Raw genomic sequence first — 19,992 nt, 5'->3', positions numbered from 1 at the left:
CCCATTAACAATGTAAAGTACTCCAGTGTCTCAGTGACTGTAGAGTACTCCTTTGGCCCGTGACAGTGTAGCGATACAGCAACCTCATGTAACTGTGGTGTTTTTAATGTTTATAGTACTAGTGTAGGATTACTACGACCGTCGCTAGGAAGTCGTGCAGTTGCCTTAAAGGCATCACCCCACGAATCTGGGGTGGTGCGAGATCCAGGTGGGTTATGCCTATACGAAGTCGTAGATTATGAAGAGAAGGGTGATTTCTTTCTAACTGCCGTAAAAAAACGGCCCATAAGACACGAGTTCGAGCGTTCCGGCGCGCTATTTTCTACAACGAGTTCGACTGGAGCGCGCCAGTCTTGTGCATGCGCCGCACCTTCCGGGCCATTTTTTTTAACGGAAACTAGGAAGAAATGGACGAAATCACCCTCCTCTCCATAATCTATAACCCCGTATAGGAACTCTCCACCTGAAATCCGCATGGAGCCGGGTGATGTGACGAAACTGTAGCGGTAGATACAGTACGCGATGCGATTAGTCCTCATTGTCGTCGTTATTGTCGTATTCATTGTGGTCACTAAGATTTCACTAGGATTGTCGTTTTCTTTAGTACAGTTGACCTCCGCAATACTGTGAGGCTGTTCGCAGTTCCAGAACTGCAGATGATTTCCCGTCATTCTGACCAAGAATGTGAATCGGAACTCATGCACAGCTGAGTCAGACTTTAAGAAGAGAAGCGACAGCACACAAATTGAAAAGTGTTAGAGTGGTTTGAGAGATGAAGAATGCACTTGAAGAAGAATGTAAGCAGTTTGGCCATGTTTGCAGCAGATAACCGACTTGCCTGCGATCAATCTCGACGAAACAGCGCCTCAACTGAGAAACTGCGAGAATTGACGACATATTCTGAAGCCAGATGGGGACCATCGTATCAAAGCTCGTTGTTCCAATGATCTTTCATATGGAAGCCAATGAAAACTTTTACTGAATCAAAACTATAGACGCAATAGTCGGAGCCGGTGCTACGGCCCTCTTCACTTTAGGGAGGTTGGCAAAGGGACTTCTCCCCTTTTTGGACATGACGCACCAGAAGATACGATGATGGTATTCCATCATCATATCTTCTGGTGCGTCATATGTTACCTACATGTCATACTATACTATATCATATCGTATCATCATGCTGTATAATAATGGGTTTAGTCTGAGTTTGAGTGCCTGGGTAACGAATATATCCTGTGCAGCGGAAAGAATTCAATATCGGCTTAGTGCTTTTCTTTAGAGGTCAGTGCAATGTTGAGAGACAGAAAACGGAAAGTTGAAAGTTAGTGTAGCGGTTAGAGGTTCCGCTTCCTGCACGATCGATCGAATCCGCCTTAGTGCTCACCAAACCTTTCATCCCTCCAGGGTCGATAAATTGGTACCCGACTTGTCTGCGAGGATAAAAACATTGATTTGACACATCGGCTAGCCACTCCAAGTCACTGTATAGGCCAGTTACACGTTCGTGAACCTCAAACGATTCTAATTGAAGTGAACGTGGCGGCGCATCCCATACGATTGATTAACGCCAGAAACTTTTTCCTTTTATCCTTTGTGTTTGATGACTGCGTGCTGTGTGCACGGATGAAATTCCATTCCGGCGTTATGACTGTCCCTCTGATTTCGAGTGTCGGGAAAATAGTCATGTAGCTTTTGAGATGCGCTGATTCAAATAGTGGAACATCTGTAGGCGGATCAAGACAACATGAAGCCCTGTAACAACGCGCTTTCTGACCACTCGCAGGCCATGTGCAGGGGGCCATGGCGGCCAGGAGCTGTGGGCCTCAGCGTGACCGCCCGACCCCGTGCAACTACACCGTGGTTCATGTCGTTTTGACCCGACTATACGTTGCGTGATCACTCACCGAAAAGATATGTAGGAGGTTCCGATGCAGTAAGATGTTTCGAACTCCGTTAGAACGTTAGAAGATGTGAACTCTTCTCCATGCCAAAGTCGAGCTTTGAAATTCCCAACGCGAGGTTACCGAACGTGGACGGTCCTCTTAAGATTGTGCCACCTACGTCGATTAAATCCCGACGCGTCTTCGATTTGCTGGCGCCAGTAATACTTCTACTTGTTCAAATCACAAGTGAGGGCCTTCTTTTTCACAAAGAACATTATTTCTTTAAGGGAGCTATTCACCACTTAGATCGCGGTTTTCCAGCCGTAATACCGTTCGGAAAGTCCGATCCGAAATCCGAAGTGTAATACAATGGTTATCAGTGAACAAGATCACGTCTCCCACCTTTTTTTTCTTACATTCCTTGGTAGAAGTGTTGTCTCCAAACTTCGAACGTCGTCGTAGGATAGCACTTTAAGTGCCCTGTATTACTTGCACGAAGCGAAGCACAGCAGCATCATATTTTTGACAGAGCGTTCAGTGACATTGACCGCGTTTTCCTCTTGATTGCAACCTCAAACGACCAGATTTCTGATGGGTACAAGGTCAATGGTCGAACAAGGAACAACTGAAGAAATGAGAACAGTGCTAAATGTTTTTGGTTTTGACTATCGTATCCTCGAAAGATAGGTGAACTTGATCTAAGGTGCACCGGCGCTACCTCAGATCAAAGGTCCGTGGATGGTTCCATTGCTAAGGGCTGTTACTTCGATCGGCAACTCGTTCGGTCACCAAAAAAAAACTAACTCGAGCTTCTCAGCTCACTCGGCATTTTAATACTGAAGTAGCAAATTTTTGCGTTCTAGTTGACTTAAATTATAAGAATTCGGGAACACAAATTAGTGGAGATGTTATTTGCATTGTTGATTGCGGTGCTTACAGGACAAACGAGGGTGTATGAATCTGCATGTGTGCCAAAATGACCCCTGGTTGGCGATGCGATGAATAAGGCCTAAAAATAAGGCTTATATTTAGTAACCTCTCTCACGCTAGAGTAACTTCTGCCTACATGTGATGAATTCCCTAAGTCCATTAGGTTTCATGGCCTACAGCTCCACGGGATAAGTTAGTAACTCAACCTCAGCAGGTCTTATTGCCGAATCTGAAAAATGAAAAATTCAGAGGAATTCTGAAATTGGTTTAGCTAAAATGCAGACAGCAAGGAAGTTTAATGATGCCGAATCTTCCTGAAGGTATATGAGTGATTTAAAAGTTTTGTTTGATATGAGGAAGAAGATACTTTGCATCTGCGCAAGAAAGATCCAAGAATCATTTCGTACACATCACCAACACTGGTGGAACATTCGGAGAGGAGAAGCCCCTGATAAGCAAAAAATAGCGTCGTTGGCTGCGACGCGAAGAAAAGTTCACTTGTCCTCAACAGTGATAATGAGGCCGCTACTGCGAAGCAACTTTGCCTATTTCAGGAGTAAAATTCAACAATTTGCTATACCGTAAGACGTCATCGGCTTCTGAACTTTGACACGTCTAAATGTTCACATAGGTGGTCAGCGAAGAATCACCGACTGAGTTGGAGGTTCTGTTTGGTTACGGAAAGGTGAAGGGGTAAAGGTGGCAGAAAAGATGAAATTCCCGTACGAATGCGTAAATCCCTTTCCTTTCTGCAATTCGTGAAATAAGGAAGAAATTCCATTAATATGGTTGCAAGAGAAAGGGATACTTGAGCATTGGAAAACCGTTCATAGTTCTCTTTTACAAATTGCCGGAAAGGCTTGCAAAACAGCAAAAAAAAGCTTACTCCATTGAGAAAGCCAAGTTGAGATTCATTCTAACCAATCTACGGTAGGCCATGACTTCGCCAGAAGTGACACTCGAAATCATGCAATTGACCTTTCTAGACTTTGAAGCCGCTTTCGATCCCCTTTTTAATTCAGTTTGTGCCGCTAGAATCTCAAGAACGTCCGCCAAGTCAACAACGTGAACCCCGAAAAGAGATGGTACATGTGAGGGAATCCTTCCTGTGCAACTCTGCTATCGATCGCACAATGAATAGAGCACTTATTAATATTAGCATTGTCCTGCTAATATCGTCCTGGTACAATCAGAGTGTCCATTTGTCGATCTCGAGTAGGCCGTTGATGTAGTAACATTTGCTTCACGAAGCAGCAACAAGCAAGTCAATGCTGTGTATTCTATAGAGTACCTCATATAGAAAAGCGTAAGTGGGCGTAACAGGATTTCTTCGAAAACGTACAATCAAGGTGGACGGGCGAAGGTTTGAAGTCGTAGATGTGTTCTTTCAACCGGGCTACATGCAGCGAAGATGTGGCCCTAAAATGGATATAAAACAAGGATATGCTAAATCCGTTTCGGCATTCACCTCCTTGATTATATAGTGCCCAATTTTGACTCTTTTCGTCAGTAAAACCAAGTTGTGGGTCCATTCATCCACTGAGAGTCCTATCTTGAAAAGAAGATCTGAGACATGAATATTCTTGTCTATGGTTGAGACAAAGTTCACTCTGTAGAAAAGGAGCTGCTTATATGGCTGCTAGGTGACCTCTTGCAAATGTATATCATATAACAAAGAATATGAAACAGAATCGGATTTATTTCGCTAGATTACGCATGGAAAACACTCAGCCAGCCTTTCAAAGTGAAGTGAAGTGTGTTTTCAAAGTGGAGAAGGATCACTGTTTCTTCGGTTTACTTACAAGAAGGCCATCAGATACCCTTCCCCTTTTTTTTTAAACGCTTTCATATCAAAACCGGTAAGAATCACATTTTTGAAGAAGACTAAAGATGTGTGTATGTGTGTGTGTCTGTTTGTGGGTGTGGGTGTGGGTGTGGGTGTGGGTGTGGGTGTGGGTGTGGATGTGTGTGTGTGTGTGCAGCAGCAACTTTGTGTGCATGTCACGAAAGGTAAATAGGACGTTGCAATCGTTTCACAGCTGTGGCCACTGTGCGCGCTACTTTTCACCTACTTTGACTCTTATATTACCGTATATATCATTTTTATATACCAGTCTGGATGTCCGGCTAAAGCCGGACTTCAGACTTTCGGTGGTTTTAGCTTCGCTTCCCTTCACTGATCAATGATCAATGAAAGTTAATAGTAGTGGTGCTTTCTGTAAAATTAGATTTGTGTTTTTTTAAACAACGCTTTCCTTATCTTCTTTATATTATAAATTAAGGCGAAAGATTACAGAGTTTTCATTCTAAACGCGTCAACATTTGGAGAATATTCGACCATCAGCTACAAACTCTCCTTCGATGCCAGGATAGATACTATTTGAAAGCATTACTCGAAGTATGGATATTCCTCCTGATTTGCCCCAATAGTTATCACAGAATGATGTTTTAACATAAAATGACGTGAAAGACATCTTCCTACTGATAAAGATAACGTTCCACGTCAGATCCCATAAACATCCTGCTACTATTAAAGCAGCCGTTTGCATGCATATTTCCACGTTCCGAGAATGGCATGCTACCAACTTGAGGCGAACGAAGAAGGAAATATGCACACGAAGGAGTCATAAAGGTGAAGAGCAAAGCGCTCAGTGGTCACGGCTATGAAACAGCTGCAACCATTTATCTTTTACGTCATGCACAATGAGTTATTGCGCATCAATGACCGGGTCCAGCGACGCTGGTGCATCCGTTTCACCCCATGTTATAGAAATCTGGCGCCGGCGCGCATATCTGGCGCTGATGGACTCGTCGCGCCCCATATTATGGCTATTTGGCGCCGGTGGACCCGTGGCACCCCCTTCTACAGGTATCTGGCGTCGGCGCACCAATCCGACGGCGCGGGACCCGTCGCAACTCATTTTATAGCCATCTGATGCCGGGTGGACCCGTCGCACCCCCTTTTTCGAATTTCGTGACACACAGACAAACACACACACACACAAACACACACACACACACACACACACACACACACACACACACGGACTAAGCTCGTTGTTATATATCATGAATCATGATATTTATATTTTTATATATATTTATACTCGTATCTATTTCCTTGCAGGTCTGCCTCATCATGGTAACATACCCACTTCAAAAAGTGGAAACACCCTTGCAAAAGGCTGCTTAAATAGTAGCGAACAGTTCGCATGATCTGACGTGGAACGTTATCTTTATCAGTACGTTGATGACGTTCACGTCATTTTATGTTAAAACATCATTTACTAATAAATGATGAGGGAAAGCAGGAGTACTGCCCATCCTTTGAGTATTACTTTCAAACTTTTTCTTTTTCTTTTTTTTCTTTCAGACTTTTTTTTGTGTTATGTTGGTATCAAAGGAGAGTTTGAAGATGAAGTTTGAATACTTTTTAAATGTAGACATAACGTTAATAAAAAGAGAGCTATAAAATCTTTTGCTTAAATTTGCAAAAAAAAGACGTTTTTCGCAGAAAATGCCACTACTATTAATTTCCATTGATCAGTGATGGGGAGTGAGGGAAAAACCACAGGCTTTAGCCGGACGTTTAGACTGGTTTCTTTTAGACTAGTAGTACAATCCTTGACGTCTGTGTCAAATTTCTGTCATTATCTCATTGGTCAGGGGAACAGTCAAGAGGTACTCGTATAATGTGCCGCCACGTATCTAGGAGACTAATAAGCGTCGTTAATTTCACCGCGACAGCGTCACGACCGCTGCAGTAGTCTGGTTGACCCTCTTCTGCTACGTCTCGCTGACACCCCGTCTACACCACCCTGCTGCTCTTACGAAGAGTTTTCTTCGCTGCGCCCGCGGCTCTTCCAATGCGCTTTTAGAATCGAAGGAAAAAGAAAAGTACATTATAGTATATAGAAAAGTATTTCCAACTGATCGGTGTAATGCTACTTTTTAGACTTTTTTTTTTCGTTTTCTAGGAATTTCTTTTTGCTTATCTAGCTGAGTAAAACTGCCATCGAACGCCTAACGAGGCGCGAATGATGCGTCGCAGACATACATTGTACCTGAACATAGATCTCGAAGATGCAAAGGTCTCTGTTCCACTAATACGCCTAACCTGTCACATTGATTTTTGTAGAGAATAGATACAAATGAAGCGATAAAACGCTGTTGAAAGAAGTTTGAAGAACCACACAAAGTTTTATTCTACAAAACGTACAAGGATGTATTAAAATATTTGATTTGCGCACCGTCTACACATTATGTATAAAATTTTGGAAATGTAAAATGTAGAAAAGAGTTTAAAGAATGTATACAAAGTAATAAGGACATAAAGTATAGTGCACAGCGAGCGAACAGAATTCGTTGAAACGTACAAACACATACTTCACGCGAGTTATATAAACAGTTTGGAATGAAAGAAATAGAGATGGAAAATAAGCAGCCATTCTTTCAGCATTTTTGATATATCTTTTAATTGGGAAGGATCTAGTTTTTCTCCTTAATTTCCGATGATATGCGCCCAGTTTATACGTACATCAGAAATTGCTTCGTCAATTCGTTTTACACTCCTCTCCCTTTTAATTTCGCAGTATCCACCCGTTCGTCGCGGCGCAAACGTCGCGCGCAGCGTATTAAAGCAAAAGGGCGGGTAATCTCACGTTCGTAGAGATTCTACTGGGGAGAGCCATGATTACGCGGAGGCATACGGCGCTTAAGAGAGGTCAGGAGCGGACAGCCAGTTTTGGAAGGAAGTTGACATTTTTTTTACAAGTATGATTTCATTTAGAAATGAAGTTGTATCAAATTATATTTTCATGATGAAATTTTTGTTGCAGAAACTTGAAGAAATTTGTGGTGAAACATCGATTGGTCTCTGTACCAATGGTGCAACGACCAGTCGTTGTTTTTTAACCATCATACTCGCCTGACTTAGTCCCGCGTAACTTCTGGCTAATCAGAGAGCTAAAAAGACTACATTGAAATAAGTGGGTTTTCATCGCAGAGAGATTACTTTGAAGGAGACGAAGTGGTTTTGGAAGAATAAATAAAGATAGGAAAATTCATAAAAAAAAAAATTGTAAACAAACCTTTCAATTGTATCACCATAGTAAGACTTTTGCTCCCTTCAGTATCTGTACTGCTAATAGGGGATCCTCTTCGAATTTGAATAATCATTGAATAAACATTTTCAAACGTTGATTTTTTTAGCAAGTATCTCTGATTCTGTGACAGAAATTAACGGAAGGAATCCCAGTATAGAACTTTTTAAGCTTTAGTCTTCAGGTGAAACAAGAGCAAGCAAATAAAATGTTCACCAGTCCGGGGTAAGCCGGATTTAGTATATGTATATATAGTAGGTTGTTGCAAAATTAATTTCGGTTTTGAGGTATGTGTAAATAAAACAATTTTTTACCCAAAATTATTTCGTCTGAAGGCAAACACATATTGTTTTGTGGGTTTTTTTCTGCTCTTTTAAATACATATATAGCTGTTGCTCTAATTTTTTCAGCCGGCCTTTTCCAGAGCTCTGAAAATCATGAACCGACGCGACTATCAAGTCATCATGCTTTACGTATTTAAATCGGAACACTCCGCTGCAGAAGCATCTCGTAACCTTAGAAGGGCTTTTCTGGCAGACTCCTAGCGAACGGACAATCTGACACAAAAGTTAAAAATTGGTTTAAAAAATGGTTTAAAAAATTCGCTTCTAGCGATTTTGATCTCAAAGAAAATCGGGTCGTGGTTGCAGATCGTCGCTTGACAATGAAGATCTGGAGAGAACAGTGTTAGCAAATCCGGAGGCTAACATACGGACGTTAGCAGAAGACCTGGGCGTACATCATACTACAGTAGTTAGACATTTGGCGGAAATTGGCAAGGTGAAGAAGATGTCAAAGTGGGTGCCTCACGAGCTGACCAAAGAGTAGCGCCTGGCACGTTACGGCACGTGTTCTAACCTTCTGATTCGGTTAAAAAATGAGCCCTTCCTTAGTCGTATTATAACTGTAGATGAAAAGTGGATTCTTCACAGTAATAGGAAACGTGGATTTGCGTAGGTACATAAGGATGGCCCACCAAACACTTTTCCTTAACCAGATCTTCACCCAAAAAAACTGATGCCTACAGTTTGGTGGTGCTATAATGGTTTAATCCACGACAGCTTCATGCAACCAGGCCAGACAATTACAGAAGAGTCTTACTGCTGTTATTCAGAGCATATGTATGAGAAGTTGCAAAGTGGTGGTGAATAGAGGAGTGCCGATTCTGCTGCAAGACAACGCAAGGCCACATACCGCACAAATCACCCGGCAAAAATTAACCCATTTGGGTACAGAAGCTCTCCCTCATCAACCCTATTCCCGAGGCCTTTCCCAAACAGACTATCAGCGCTAGTTAAGACGTTGAAAGTGTTGAAAAAGCTTTCCATAATTTTGTTGATTCCTGTAATCTCATTTTCAAACTAAAGGTTTAAGTTTATTATCACTTCGTTGAAAAAGATGTGTGGATTCTAATGGTTTTTATTTCGATTAATAAAGTTGTGTTTAAGCTTATAGCTAGCAAGTTATAGTAAGTTGAAGTATGCGGTCCGTTTCCGAAATTAATTACGCACCAATCTAATATTTACGAGGGGCCCAGTTATACGAATTGTCACTAAATACAACAATACAATAATACATATCCATTTCTTTGCTGCAGACCTCCAGACATACACCAAACAGCTAACTCAATATGCGATATACCACTATTTGTGTATGTAGCAACGAAGAGACGAAAAGAAGTAGTCCAAGATTTCAGGCGCAGTTCGTTCTTCCGAGACATTTGGAAATGAATGCGGAAGAACTAATGAGTGGTGCAGGATGAGACGCGATCGTTTCCAAGTTTATCGGTAGCCACCCTCTCCTTCCCGACACCCCTTCTTCCAATCTTTCCAATCTACACACACGATATCATATATATATATATATATATATATATATATATATATATATATATATATATATATATATATATATATATATATCACATATATCACATATACATACATATATACATATATATAATATACATATATAATATATATATATATATAAATACTCAATTAAATGACTTAATCGACGAGTTCACATAACGGCCTGAGCGACTGCGCGCATCCTAGCCAACGTGTGTCGACCTTGAGCATATCTCTGTTCAACCTCGATATTTAGCAAGAGCTTGCAAAGAATCGATCCATTCGTTGCTATTCCATATCCAGCGAGACCTGACCTTTCCTCTGAACTGCCTATCAAAGCCTCTGGTCCACCTTTACTTCAGTTCAAAAAAATCATTTTCGGCCAGATGACCTTTTCCAGCTTGATCTCCACAGACTCCTTAGAAAACCTTGCACAAGGCGGTCTGTTAGTCTCCTTAGCGTGCAAGATGAAAACAAAGAAGAGAAGAGAAGCGAAGACGGTTTCTATAGTTTTTTTCGATAGCGGTGCTTACAAGACGGTGATGCCTTCCACGTGTCATCTATCCGGCAAAAGGTAAACCAACCGCCTAATTAGCTTCATTTCCGTGAAATCATGCCTCTCCATCATCAGGCGGCACTGCCTAAGTCTCCAATACATACATAATGACGGATGAGAGTAGGTAGACTCGCAGCTTGAATTCTTTGGACTACAGACATTTGATCAAAGAGTAAATGTCAACTGGGTCCTACCGCCCGCATCTTTTTCAAAAATCCCTCTCGTAGCTGCTTGGTTTCTGGTATTTCTGGTGTAAAGCAAGGGAAACAGAAGTCATCAACTCCGATTTTCGTTGATTTTCGAGGAAAATGCTATGCTATGCGATGCTTGCACTTATCAGAGCGTAGATGTAGTCCATAAGTTGCAGTTAACTTCGACGCTTGTTTATCAACATTTCTAAGTTTCGTACTGATTTCTGCGAAAATAACAACATCCTCGGCGTACTCCAGATAGGTCAACGGGCACCTTGCTGGTAGTAATATGATGTCGACAAGATCGACAGTTCTTCGGATGATATCATCCATGAGCAAAGTTGAAAAGAAGGGTCTTACCACTGCCTCTTGTCTCGATCCCGTTGCCACTTCAAACGGTGTTGTACATCCTGCTGGTTTTCAGTTGTCCGTTCATGTCATCAAGTTGGCAAACGAACTTTCCTGAGACTCCATCAGCGCGAAGCGCGGTGAGAAGACGGTTCCAATGAGGAGAGTCGAAGGCGGATTCGGAGTCTGAGAGAAAGTGAATGCATTAACTTCGAATGCCTGCCACATTTCGACCACTTTCCTGACGATGGACATGTGATCACTTGTAGATGGGCCAAGACGAAGGCCGGCTTGCTCCTCGCGTGTTGTTTCTTTGTTGTTTAATGTTAATGTTTAATGTTGTTAATGTTTGTTTAATGTTTAAAAAAGGAAAAGGTCATCTGGCCGAAAATGATTTTTTTGAACTGAAGTAAAGGTGGACCAGAGGCTTTGATAGGCAGTTCAGAGGAAAGGTCAGGTCTCGCTGGATATGGAATAGCAACGAATGGATCGGTTCTGTGCAAGCTTGCTTGCTTAAGAATGAGAAGGTTGGACAGAGATACGCTTAAGGTATTTCCAAGCATTTCCCTAGTTCTGCTCACAACCTTTCTTCAAAAAGTGGAAAGACACATACAAACGGTTGCTTAAATACAATACCAGCTAACAGTTCACGTAGTGGTCTCACGTAGAGTGTTATCTTCATCACGATGATGATATTCACGTCATTTCATGTCAACACATCATTCTGTGCGAATTTGTTAGTCTTGCGTTATTATATAGCACGATCGTGGGAGGACATGTGGCTGTGTTGAAATAGGAGCGGTGTTGTCACATACATATGATACATAAGTCGTGCTTTCTTATGTTTTTGTTCAAGTAGTTCTGGAAGAATAAACATGTAGCGAGTAAACAAACTTGCTTTTCGTGGGACATAAGCGATGCCTTCTAGTGATTTCCTGAATCGCTCTTCCTCTTTAAGTAGTCTGATGCGATGACTCAGGAGTTTGAACCCAGTCTCGAGAGCTTGTTTTCTCAAGCTGTTTCCAATAACATCTAAGATGTAAACCATTAGTTCTTTGCAGTTACTATGATTGTTTTTGTGAAGATTTTGCAACCTACAGAAATCACTTTTCTCCTGCAGAAACTTGACCATGTGTAGTAATGATTTTGAAAATTTGAGTCTTGTGGAGCATGTAACGTGAGCTGTTTTGAGCACCACAAAAAAATCGTCGAAAATAGCATGTGAGAAGATCATATCATCGAAAGTGACTTCTTTCCCGTACCTGAAGCTCTCGGTAAATATTTTAGATTACTGGTATTACTGTGATAGAAAATACCGTTGCCTTGCACGCATCGCCACAAGCATAAAGCGAGCAATATTCATAACATAACTGTGGGTCCCGCCCAGATCCTTTTCTTCAAATGAATGGCATTTCTGAAAAGTCTTCCAGAGACGAGTTGTGTAATTGAACAAATAAGCGTGACTTTCTCACCAGCTCTTTAACATATTCTGCGTACTGCTGCAGAGCAACATGTTTTCTAGGATTACGCAAGCTAATTTTTCTCCAGAATCCCATATTCACGTCGGCTTCCTGCATCCACTCCGGTGCACCTTTAATTTTAAAATAAATCAACAGTTACATACTAAGCTTTCCAAATACTTTTCGAAACAATTTTTGATTTCAAAGTAATCCAAATTTTGTCATACAAAGTTCTTTGTATAGAAACAACAAGCTTCACGACCTTTCACATATACAGATGCTAATTTTGAGAAGCAATCTGCTTAAAAACACACAGTAAATTCCAATCCAAATGCCAGATGCAATCAAATTATATTCAAAGTCTTCCAATTGATTATCTTTCTGGACTATAGGTTTCCCTTGAAAAATGCAAAATTTTCTTGGCACCTATAAAAATTATGATCAATGTATGAAAAAAAGTAGCATCCATTGTTTATATAGCAAAGATAGGTCAATATCAACAATGTTGACAATTGCCCGAAAGCTTTTCATATCCGACATATCGATGTTTGCAATCAGATACTCCCGCAGTTCTCGGCGAATTCCGCAAACCCTAAGTGAAATTATAAAACCGAACGTTGCAGGAAAACATCATCTACGTAATACTCGATTACTCCTAAGAAACAACTTCCGCCCATTTCCATACGATACAAAAAACTCGCTCATGGGATAATGCAACGTTTTACCTTCCTCGCCTTGTCTCGGTCTTCGTTCCAACCCTCTACAGCACTGCTGCAAATGTCGCTCAGTCCCCTCATCCGAAAATTTTATCGGAACCTCTAACCCAAAATTTCTCCTGCGATGTAAGTAGCAAGACATGGATGCATCACGACGGAGATGTGTATTAGCAGTGGCAGCCTGGTAACTTATGTGAACAGTTATCACCGTTTCCACGTTCAAGAGGAATTCTCGACGCTATCACTTTACGAAGGGCCGAACATTTCGACACCCGAAGAGAAGCACAAGTGGAAGATGGAAGCTCTTAAACTTCAGCTCGGCTACGAGTCCTGACGAGGAACATTCCTCAACCGAAATTTTAAAAACTAGGAGCTGTTTGTGACAATGACACCCGACTCTGGCTACCGACCAGCTATTCCCAGATTCAAAATACGGTTCCACAAAACAGAGGAGTTTCACTTTAATCGAAAATCAACATGGCAAGTGTGAACGACGAAGAATACAGAATGACATTCTGTTGGGTTACGGATCAGGAAGAAGCTTTGCGACTTATACTCTATTTCAAAAACTGTATTCAGGTCGCAGCGGAAAAATCATGATCATCATGATATATAATAACAAGTTTAGTCTGTGTGTGTTTTTTTGTCTGTGTGTCACGAAATTCGAAAAAGGGGGTGCGACGGGTCCACCAGCGCCAGACCCCTATAGGAGGGGGTGCGACGGGTACACCGGCGCCAGATAGCCATAATATTGGGTGTGACGGGTCCATCGGCGCCAGACACCTATAGCAGGGGGTGCGACGGGTAGACCGGCGCCAGATAACCATAATATGGGTTGCGACGGGTCCACCGGCGCCAGACACCTATAGAAGGGGATGCGGCGGGTCCACCGGCGCCAAATAGCCATGATATGGGGTGCGACGGGTACACCGGCGCCAGATAGCCATAATATGGGGTGCGACGGGTCCACCGGCGCCAGACCCCTATAGCAGGGGGTGCGACGGGTACACCGGGGCCAGATAGCCCTAATATAGGGTGCGGCGGGTCCACCGGCGCCAAATAGCCATAATATGGGGCGCGACGTAAAAGATAAATGGTTGCAGCAGTTTCATAGCCGTGAACACTGAGCGCTTTCCTCTTCACCTTTATGACTCCTTCGCGTGCATATTTCCTTCTTCTTTCGCCTTAACTTTGTAGCGTACCGTTCTCAGAAAGTGGAAACATGCATGCAAACGGCTGCTTAAATAGTAGTAAGATGTTTATGTGATCTGACGTGAAACGTTATCTTTATCAGTAGGATGATGTCTTTCACGTTATATTATGTTAAAACATCATTCTGTGATAACTATTGGTAGAAATCAGGGGGAATACCCATACTTGGAGTAATGCTTTCAAATTGTATCTATATTATTCTGGCATCGAAGAAGTGTTTGTAGCTGATAGTAGAATATTCTCCAAATGTTAAATTGACGCGTTTAGAAGGAAAAATCCGTAATCTTTCGCCTTAAATTATAATACAAAGGAGAGAAGGAAAGCGATGTCAAAAAAAAACACAAATCTAGTTTTACAGAAAACACCACTACTATTAACTTTCATTGATCAGTGAAGGGGAGCGAGGTTAAAATCACCGAAAGTCTGAAGTCCGGCTTTAGCCGGACATTCAGACTGGTATATAATAACGGGCTTATTCTGTCACGTGTGTGTGTGTCAGTCACGAAATTCAAAAAGGGGGGTGCGACGGGTCCACCGGCGTCGAGTTGTTGCCTCGACGCTAGAAGGCTATAAAATGGGGTGTGACGGATCCACCGACGCCAGGTACCTATAGAAGGGGGTGTGACGGGTTCACCGGCGCCAGATACCTGTAGGAGGGGATGCGACGGGTCCACTGGCGTCGGATTGGTGCGCCGGCGCCAGAGAGCTAGAAAATGGGGTGCGATGGGTCCCATGGCGTCGAATTGGTGCGCCGGCGCCAGATAGGTATAATGTGGGGTGGGACGGTTCCTGCGGAATCGAAATGGTGCGCAATAACTTCGCGTGCATGTGGCAAAAGATAAATGGTTAAAGCCGTTTCATAGCCGTGGCCTTTGCGCGCGTTGCTTTTCACATTCATGACTCCTGCGCGTATTTATTTCTTTCTTCGTTCGCCTCAAGTTGGTAGCATGCCATTCTCAGAAAGTGAAAACGCACATGAAAATGGCTGCTTTAATTGTAGCAGGATGTTTATGGGATCTGACGTGGAACGTTATCTTTATCAGTAGGAAGATGTCTTTCACGTCATTTTATGTTAGAACATCATTCTTTGATAACTATTGGGGAAAATCAGGAGGAATATCTATACTTCGAGTAATGCTTTCAAATTGTATCTATATTATTCTGGCATCGAAGGAGTGTTTGTAGCTGATGGTAGAATATTCTCCAAATGTAGAATTGACGCATTTGGTAGGAAAACTCCGTAATCTTTAATCTCTAATTTATAATATAAAGAAGAGAAGGAAAGCGTTGTTATAAAAACGCAAATCTGATTTTACAGAAAACACCAGTACTACTAACTTTCATTGATCAGTGAAGGGGAGCGAAGCTAAAACTACCGGAACTAAACTATTTTTCACCAGTCTGAATGTCCGGCTTTAGCCGGACATTCAGACTGGGTCAAGAGTGGAGGTGTTTGGAAAGGTGTGCGAGGACAGGAACACCAGAAAAGCCAATGTTCTACTAAGACGGCACAACCTCAGGATAAAATGGTGTTCACTAGTCCTCAATACTGCCACTGAAACTGGTTCACAATGTGTGTTGGATAACGGTCCGAACGGTAACGTTTTTTTCCAAGTGTATGTAAGAAATCGTTTCGGACGGGTTATTTTGCACTTTATATAGTAGTAGGATTATTGCTTGTTAAAGGCAAAAAATTGACGTAGTAAACACCACGGACAGAGTAGAGTTAGGGTTGTACATTACACCTTTGCTCATACTCTCCAAACCCTCGTGAAAACGTCGTTCTTTCCTACGAAATCGGTTGGACTGCATCATCTTTGTGCGCTCGCTGCATCCACATGCAAGCTGTCGGGGCGAAGAAGCTTCCTGACCCCTCATAAAGACCCACTTGAAACCCACTTTTGCCTATCTCATTCTTTCCAATGTAGCCGCTCACAGAGCAATTGAAAATAAATAGAAATACGAAATAGAATTAGAGAAGCTCCACTAAACTCCAAACGTTTGGCAAACTTCCGTGACCGTGCCTATCTAGAAAGGGAAAGGAGACATTGCTGACTGCACTTCGTAGAGGCCTATACGACTGCTGTGACATACAATGAAGGTTTTTGAGCGTGTTCTGGAGGCTCGTCTAATGAAAATTGTCGTCTAATGAAAAATTAATGAAAAAAATTGCGTTTCACTCAACCAGTGCGGCTTTGTGAAGGGCTGCAGCACTATAGATGCTATCCATGTTGTTCGCATCCTCCTGGAGAAACATCCAGAGAAGAACCGCTGTGTACATTTTGCTTTTCTTGATCTCGAGAAAGCTTTCGACCGTGTCCCACATGAGTTGCTATGGATGTCCATGAGGTCGCATAGAGTACAAGAAGAATATGTGCGGTCGACGATGGTGCTTCATGCGAAGCCTACCAGTGTTGTACGGTGTGCTGCTGGAACAAGTAGGCCATTCCCTGTACAAGTAGAGGTTCATCAGGCTTCATCACTCTCATCCCTGCTGTTCATACTGCGCATGGACACCATAACGAAAAGAATTCAGAAGCAGCATCCGAAACCCGACGATGTTATGCTTGCGTCGAAGTCTCAAGATGATCTTCAAAAACAAGTGTAGCAACATGGATGGCCCCTCAATGTATCAAAAGCTTAGTACATGGAGTCCGGATTAAGATGGTTAAATTCGTGTCGATGGCATCGAATTAAACAAGGTGAACTATTTCAAGTATCTTGGATTCAAAATGACTTCCACACGCGACATAGATCAAGATGGTCGAGCGCGTGTCAATGCGTCATGGATAAAATGGAAAATGGCAATAGGCGTACTGTGCGACACGAAGGTCCCTATTCGACTGAAGTCGAAGATCTACAGACGGTTATGCGTCTTGCTGCCTTTTACGGATGTGAGTGCTGGCCGATGACGAAAGCCTTGGACAGAGTGTTGCACGCTATGGAGATGCGGATGTTGAGGTGGACGACATGTGCAACGCTAAAGGACAAAGTATCTAACGACACTGTACGCTCCATCTTTGGCGTCGTCCCGATAACTGAAAGGTGAAGGAGGCGCGACTGAGATGGTTTGGTCACGTCTTGCGGCGAGAGGAAAATTTTGTTGCCGAAACCGCTCTTACGCTTGATATTTCAGGCGTGGGACGGCGTGCTGGGCCACGGATTCGCTGGTTGGACCGTGTGAAGCTGGATATAGATGCGCGTTTGTGCACGGCTGATGCGATGGATCGAAGTAAGTGGAAGACAAGAAGCAGAAAGGCTGGCCCTGCAACAACGCGGGACAAACGCTAGGTAGAAGAAGAAGCAGTTAGAAGTATCGGAAGACCATTTCGATGCGTTTGCCTTCCGTCCTCCCCATCGTATCGTCCACCAGCATACTTTATCGTTTAATAAGGTGAGAAACATGTCTTGTAAGAGCACACCATCTCTGGCGTTGCATCAGCACTGAGCATCGATCGTTTACATATAAAGATATATAAAACGATTGCATACGAAATGCCAGTAATAGAAAACAATAGTATGTTTCATTGTGAAAAGAAATGGAAACTTTTAAGTCCTATGGCTCAAGAAGATAAAGTGAAAAGATTAATTTGTGATAGTTTATTTCGCTTGATTCTAGAGAATCCATATGAATGCTGTCAAAGTAGAAAATTCAATATAAAAGAAAATTCAAGTTTACCTGCCACACACACACAGTTCAAAATCTAATCAAGGCGTGAAGTGACGAAAGAGCTTTTGAATGTACCGTACTACAAAGTTGGTTCAAAAAGTTCCGCTACTTGACTTGCCACACTACTTTAGGTTCGAAGAAAAGAAGAAGAAGGAAGAAAAAACTACTTCTTTAGGAAATTCATCACGAAAGCAAGGTGTTTTTGAAACATTTATGAATGTTGGATGCGCTGTTTTGTGTAGACACAGGCAATAAGTTTTTGATCTGTTGAAAAATACACATTTTTGGAGCCGTGATGGAAGTGTTCACCCTGATCATTAAGTTACAGAGTTATATAACAACCGGTCTGAGCGTCCGCCTAGAGCCGGACTTCAGACTTTCTGTGGTGTTTGTTGTTTTGCTTCGCTCGCCTTCATTGATCAACGAAAATTAATACTAGTCTTATTAGTTCTATGAAATTGGACTTGTCTATTTCCAACAACCTTTCTTCCTTTTCATCACCTTGATCACCTTGACTCCCGCTGATCTTCGAACTGATCGAGCGGGCGCCAGTAATTCTTCCATTTGTCCCGATCGCGTGCCAGAGTAGCCCAGTGGTTCCTCCTTTCGCGTGGGACACGAAGAGCATCATATTTTTCTTTGAAGGACTTCGTGAAGAAATCTGACCATCGGGTCGGCGGTCTTCCTGTAGTGCGCTTAATATCGCGGGGAACCCAGTCGCTCACGGCTCTGGTCCAACGGTTGTCATTAAAGCGCATCACGTGTCACCTTATTTTAATTTCCTTGGCAAACGCGGCAGCATCTCTAATCTTTGATCGTTAACGTAGGAGAGAACTTCGAATCCCTTCCCTCACTTGCGTGAAACGGGATACTCCTAGCATCACTCTCTCTCAATTGCACGTTCAATGACGCTCACCGCGTTTTCTTTCTGCTTGCGAAATGCCCAGGTTTCCGAAGCATAGGTCAAAGCAGGAAGTACGGTGGTGTTGAAGAGGTGAGCACGGAGCCGGGTGTTCCTGGTCTTCTTCACTACATCCTCGATGCTCTTGTACGCTCCCCAAGCTGCTCGTCTCCTTCTGCCCAGCTCGGGGGTCAGGTCGTTCATCATGTTCAGTTCCCGACCCAGACAAACGTAGTTGGTGCATTCGGATGTGTTCGTTCTGCTGAGCGTGAATGGGGCATCCGAGACCCATCCGTTCCGCATGAACATCATCTTTTGTAAATTCAGCTGAAGCCCGATGCATCCACATCTTTCGTTGAATTCGGTCAGCATTCGTTCCGCTTGCCTGATGCTAAATATTATCAGTACGATGTCATCAGCAAAGCGCAAATGACGTAGCTGCTGACCATCAACCTTCACTCCCATGTAGTTCCACTCTAACTTTCGCATTGCGTTTCATATTATAACTAAATGTTTCCTTTTCATATTATAACTAAATGCGAAAGATTTCATAGTCTTCTTTCTAAACGCGTCAGTTCTACATTTGGAGAACATTCGAACTTCAGCTTCAAACACTCCTTATCAATATCTTATAGACAAAATTTAAAAGTATCACGCGAAGTATGGTTTTCCTGCTGTTTTCTATAAACAGTCATCAAAGAATGACGTTTTGGCATAAAATGACGTGAAAGACATCATCCTACTGATAAAGATAACGTTCCACATCGGATCACATAAACATCTTGCTACTATTTAAGCAGCCGTTTGCATGCGTGTTTCCACTTTCTGAGAATGGCATGCTACAAACTTGAGGCGAACGAAGAAGGAAAAGGAAACGAAGGGGAGCCATAAAGGTAAAAAGCAATGCGCCCAGTAACCAAGGCTATGAAACGGCCACAAAAATCTGTCTTTTGCGTCATGCACACGAAGTTATTGCGCACCAATCCGACGCCGAGGGAGCCGTCGCAGCCCATTTTATAACTTTCTAGCGTCGAGGCACCAATCCAACGCCGGTGGACCCGTCACAACTCATTTTATAGCTATCTGACGTCGGGTGGACCCGTCGCACTCCTTTTTTCGAATTTCGTGACACACAGACAAACATACACACGGACTAAGCTCATTATTATATACCAG

At 42.7% G+C, this 19,992-nt stretch overlaps 2 protein-coding genes across 3 annotated transcripts in view; one reads left to right on the top strand and one right to left on the bottom strand.

Moving 5' to 3' along the window:
- Positions 1–6,847: 6,847 nt before the first annotated feature.
- Positions 6,848–8,740, top strand: RB195_010504 (uncharacterized protein; the record flags this gene model as incomplete). Its single annotated transcript, XM_064191547.1, has 3 exons — positions 6,848–6,901; positions 8,097–8,137; positions 8,563–8,740. The coding sequence occupies 3 exons, from the start codon at positions 6,848–6,850 to the stop codon at positions 8,738–8,740; spliced, it is 273 nt and encodes a 90-aa protein (XP_064049130.1).
- Positions 8,741–10,900: 2,160 nt separating this feature from the next.
- RB195_010502 (uncharacterized protein) overlaps positions 10,901–19,992 on the bottom strand; it is a gene marked incomplete at both ends in the record, with an annotated part of 18,365 nt that continues 9,273 nt past the window's right edge. For both annotated transcript variants that reach the window (XM_064191543.1, XM_064191545.1), the window contains 5 exons: positions 10,901–11,043; positions 11,752–11,889; positions 11,956–12,119; positions 12,174–12,271; positions 12,330–12,448. In XM_064191543.1, coding sequence (XP_064049126.1) covers positions 10,901–11,043; positions 11,752–11,889; positions 11,956–12,119; positions 12,174–12,271; positions 12,330–12,448 — 662 coding nt within the window. The remainder of the gene's footprint in view (positions 11,044–11,751; positions 11,890–11,955; positions 12,120–12,173; positions 12,272–12,329; positions 12,449–19,992) is intronic.

Source organism: Necator americanus, chromosome III (genome assembly GCF_031761385.1).
Source record: "Necator americanus strain Aroian chromosome III, whole genome shotgun sequence".
NCBI lineage: Eukaryota > Metazoa > Nematoda > Chromadorea > Rhabditida > Ancylostomatidae > Necator > Necator americanus.
The sequence above is the reverse complement of the archived record's forward strand: the minus strand, read 5'-3'. Positions and strand labels throughout refer to the sequence as shown.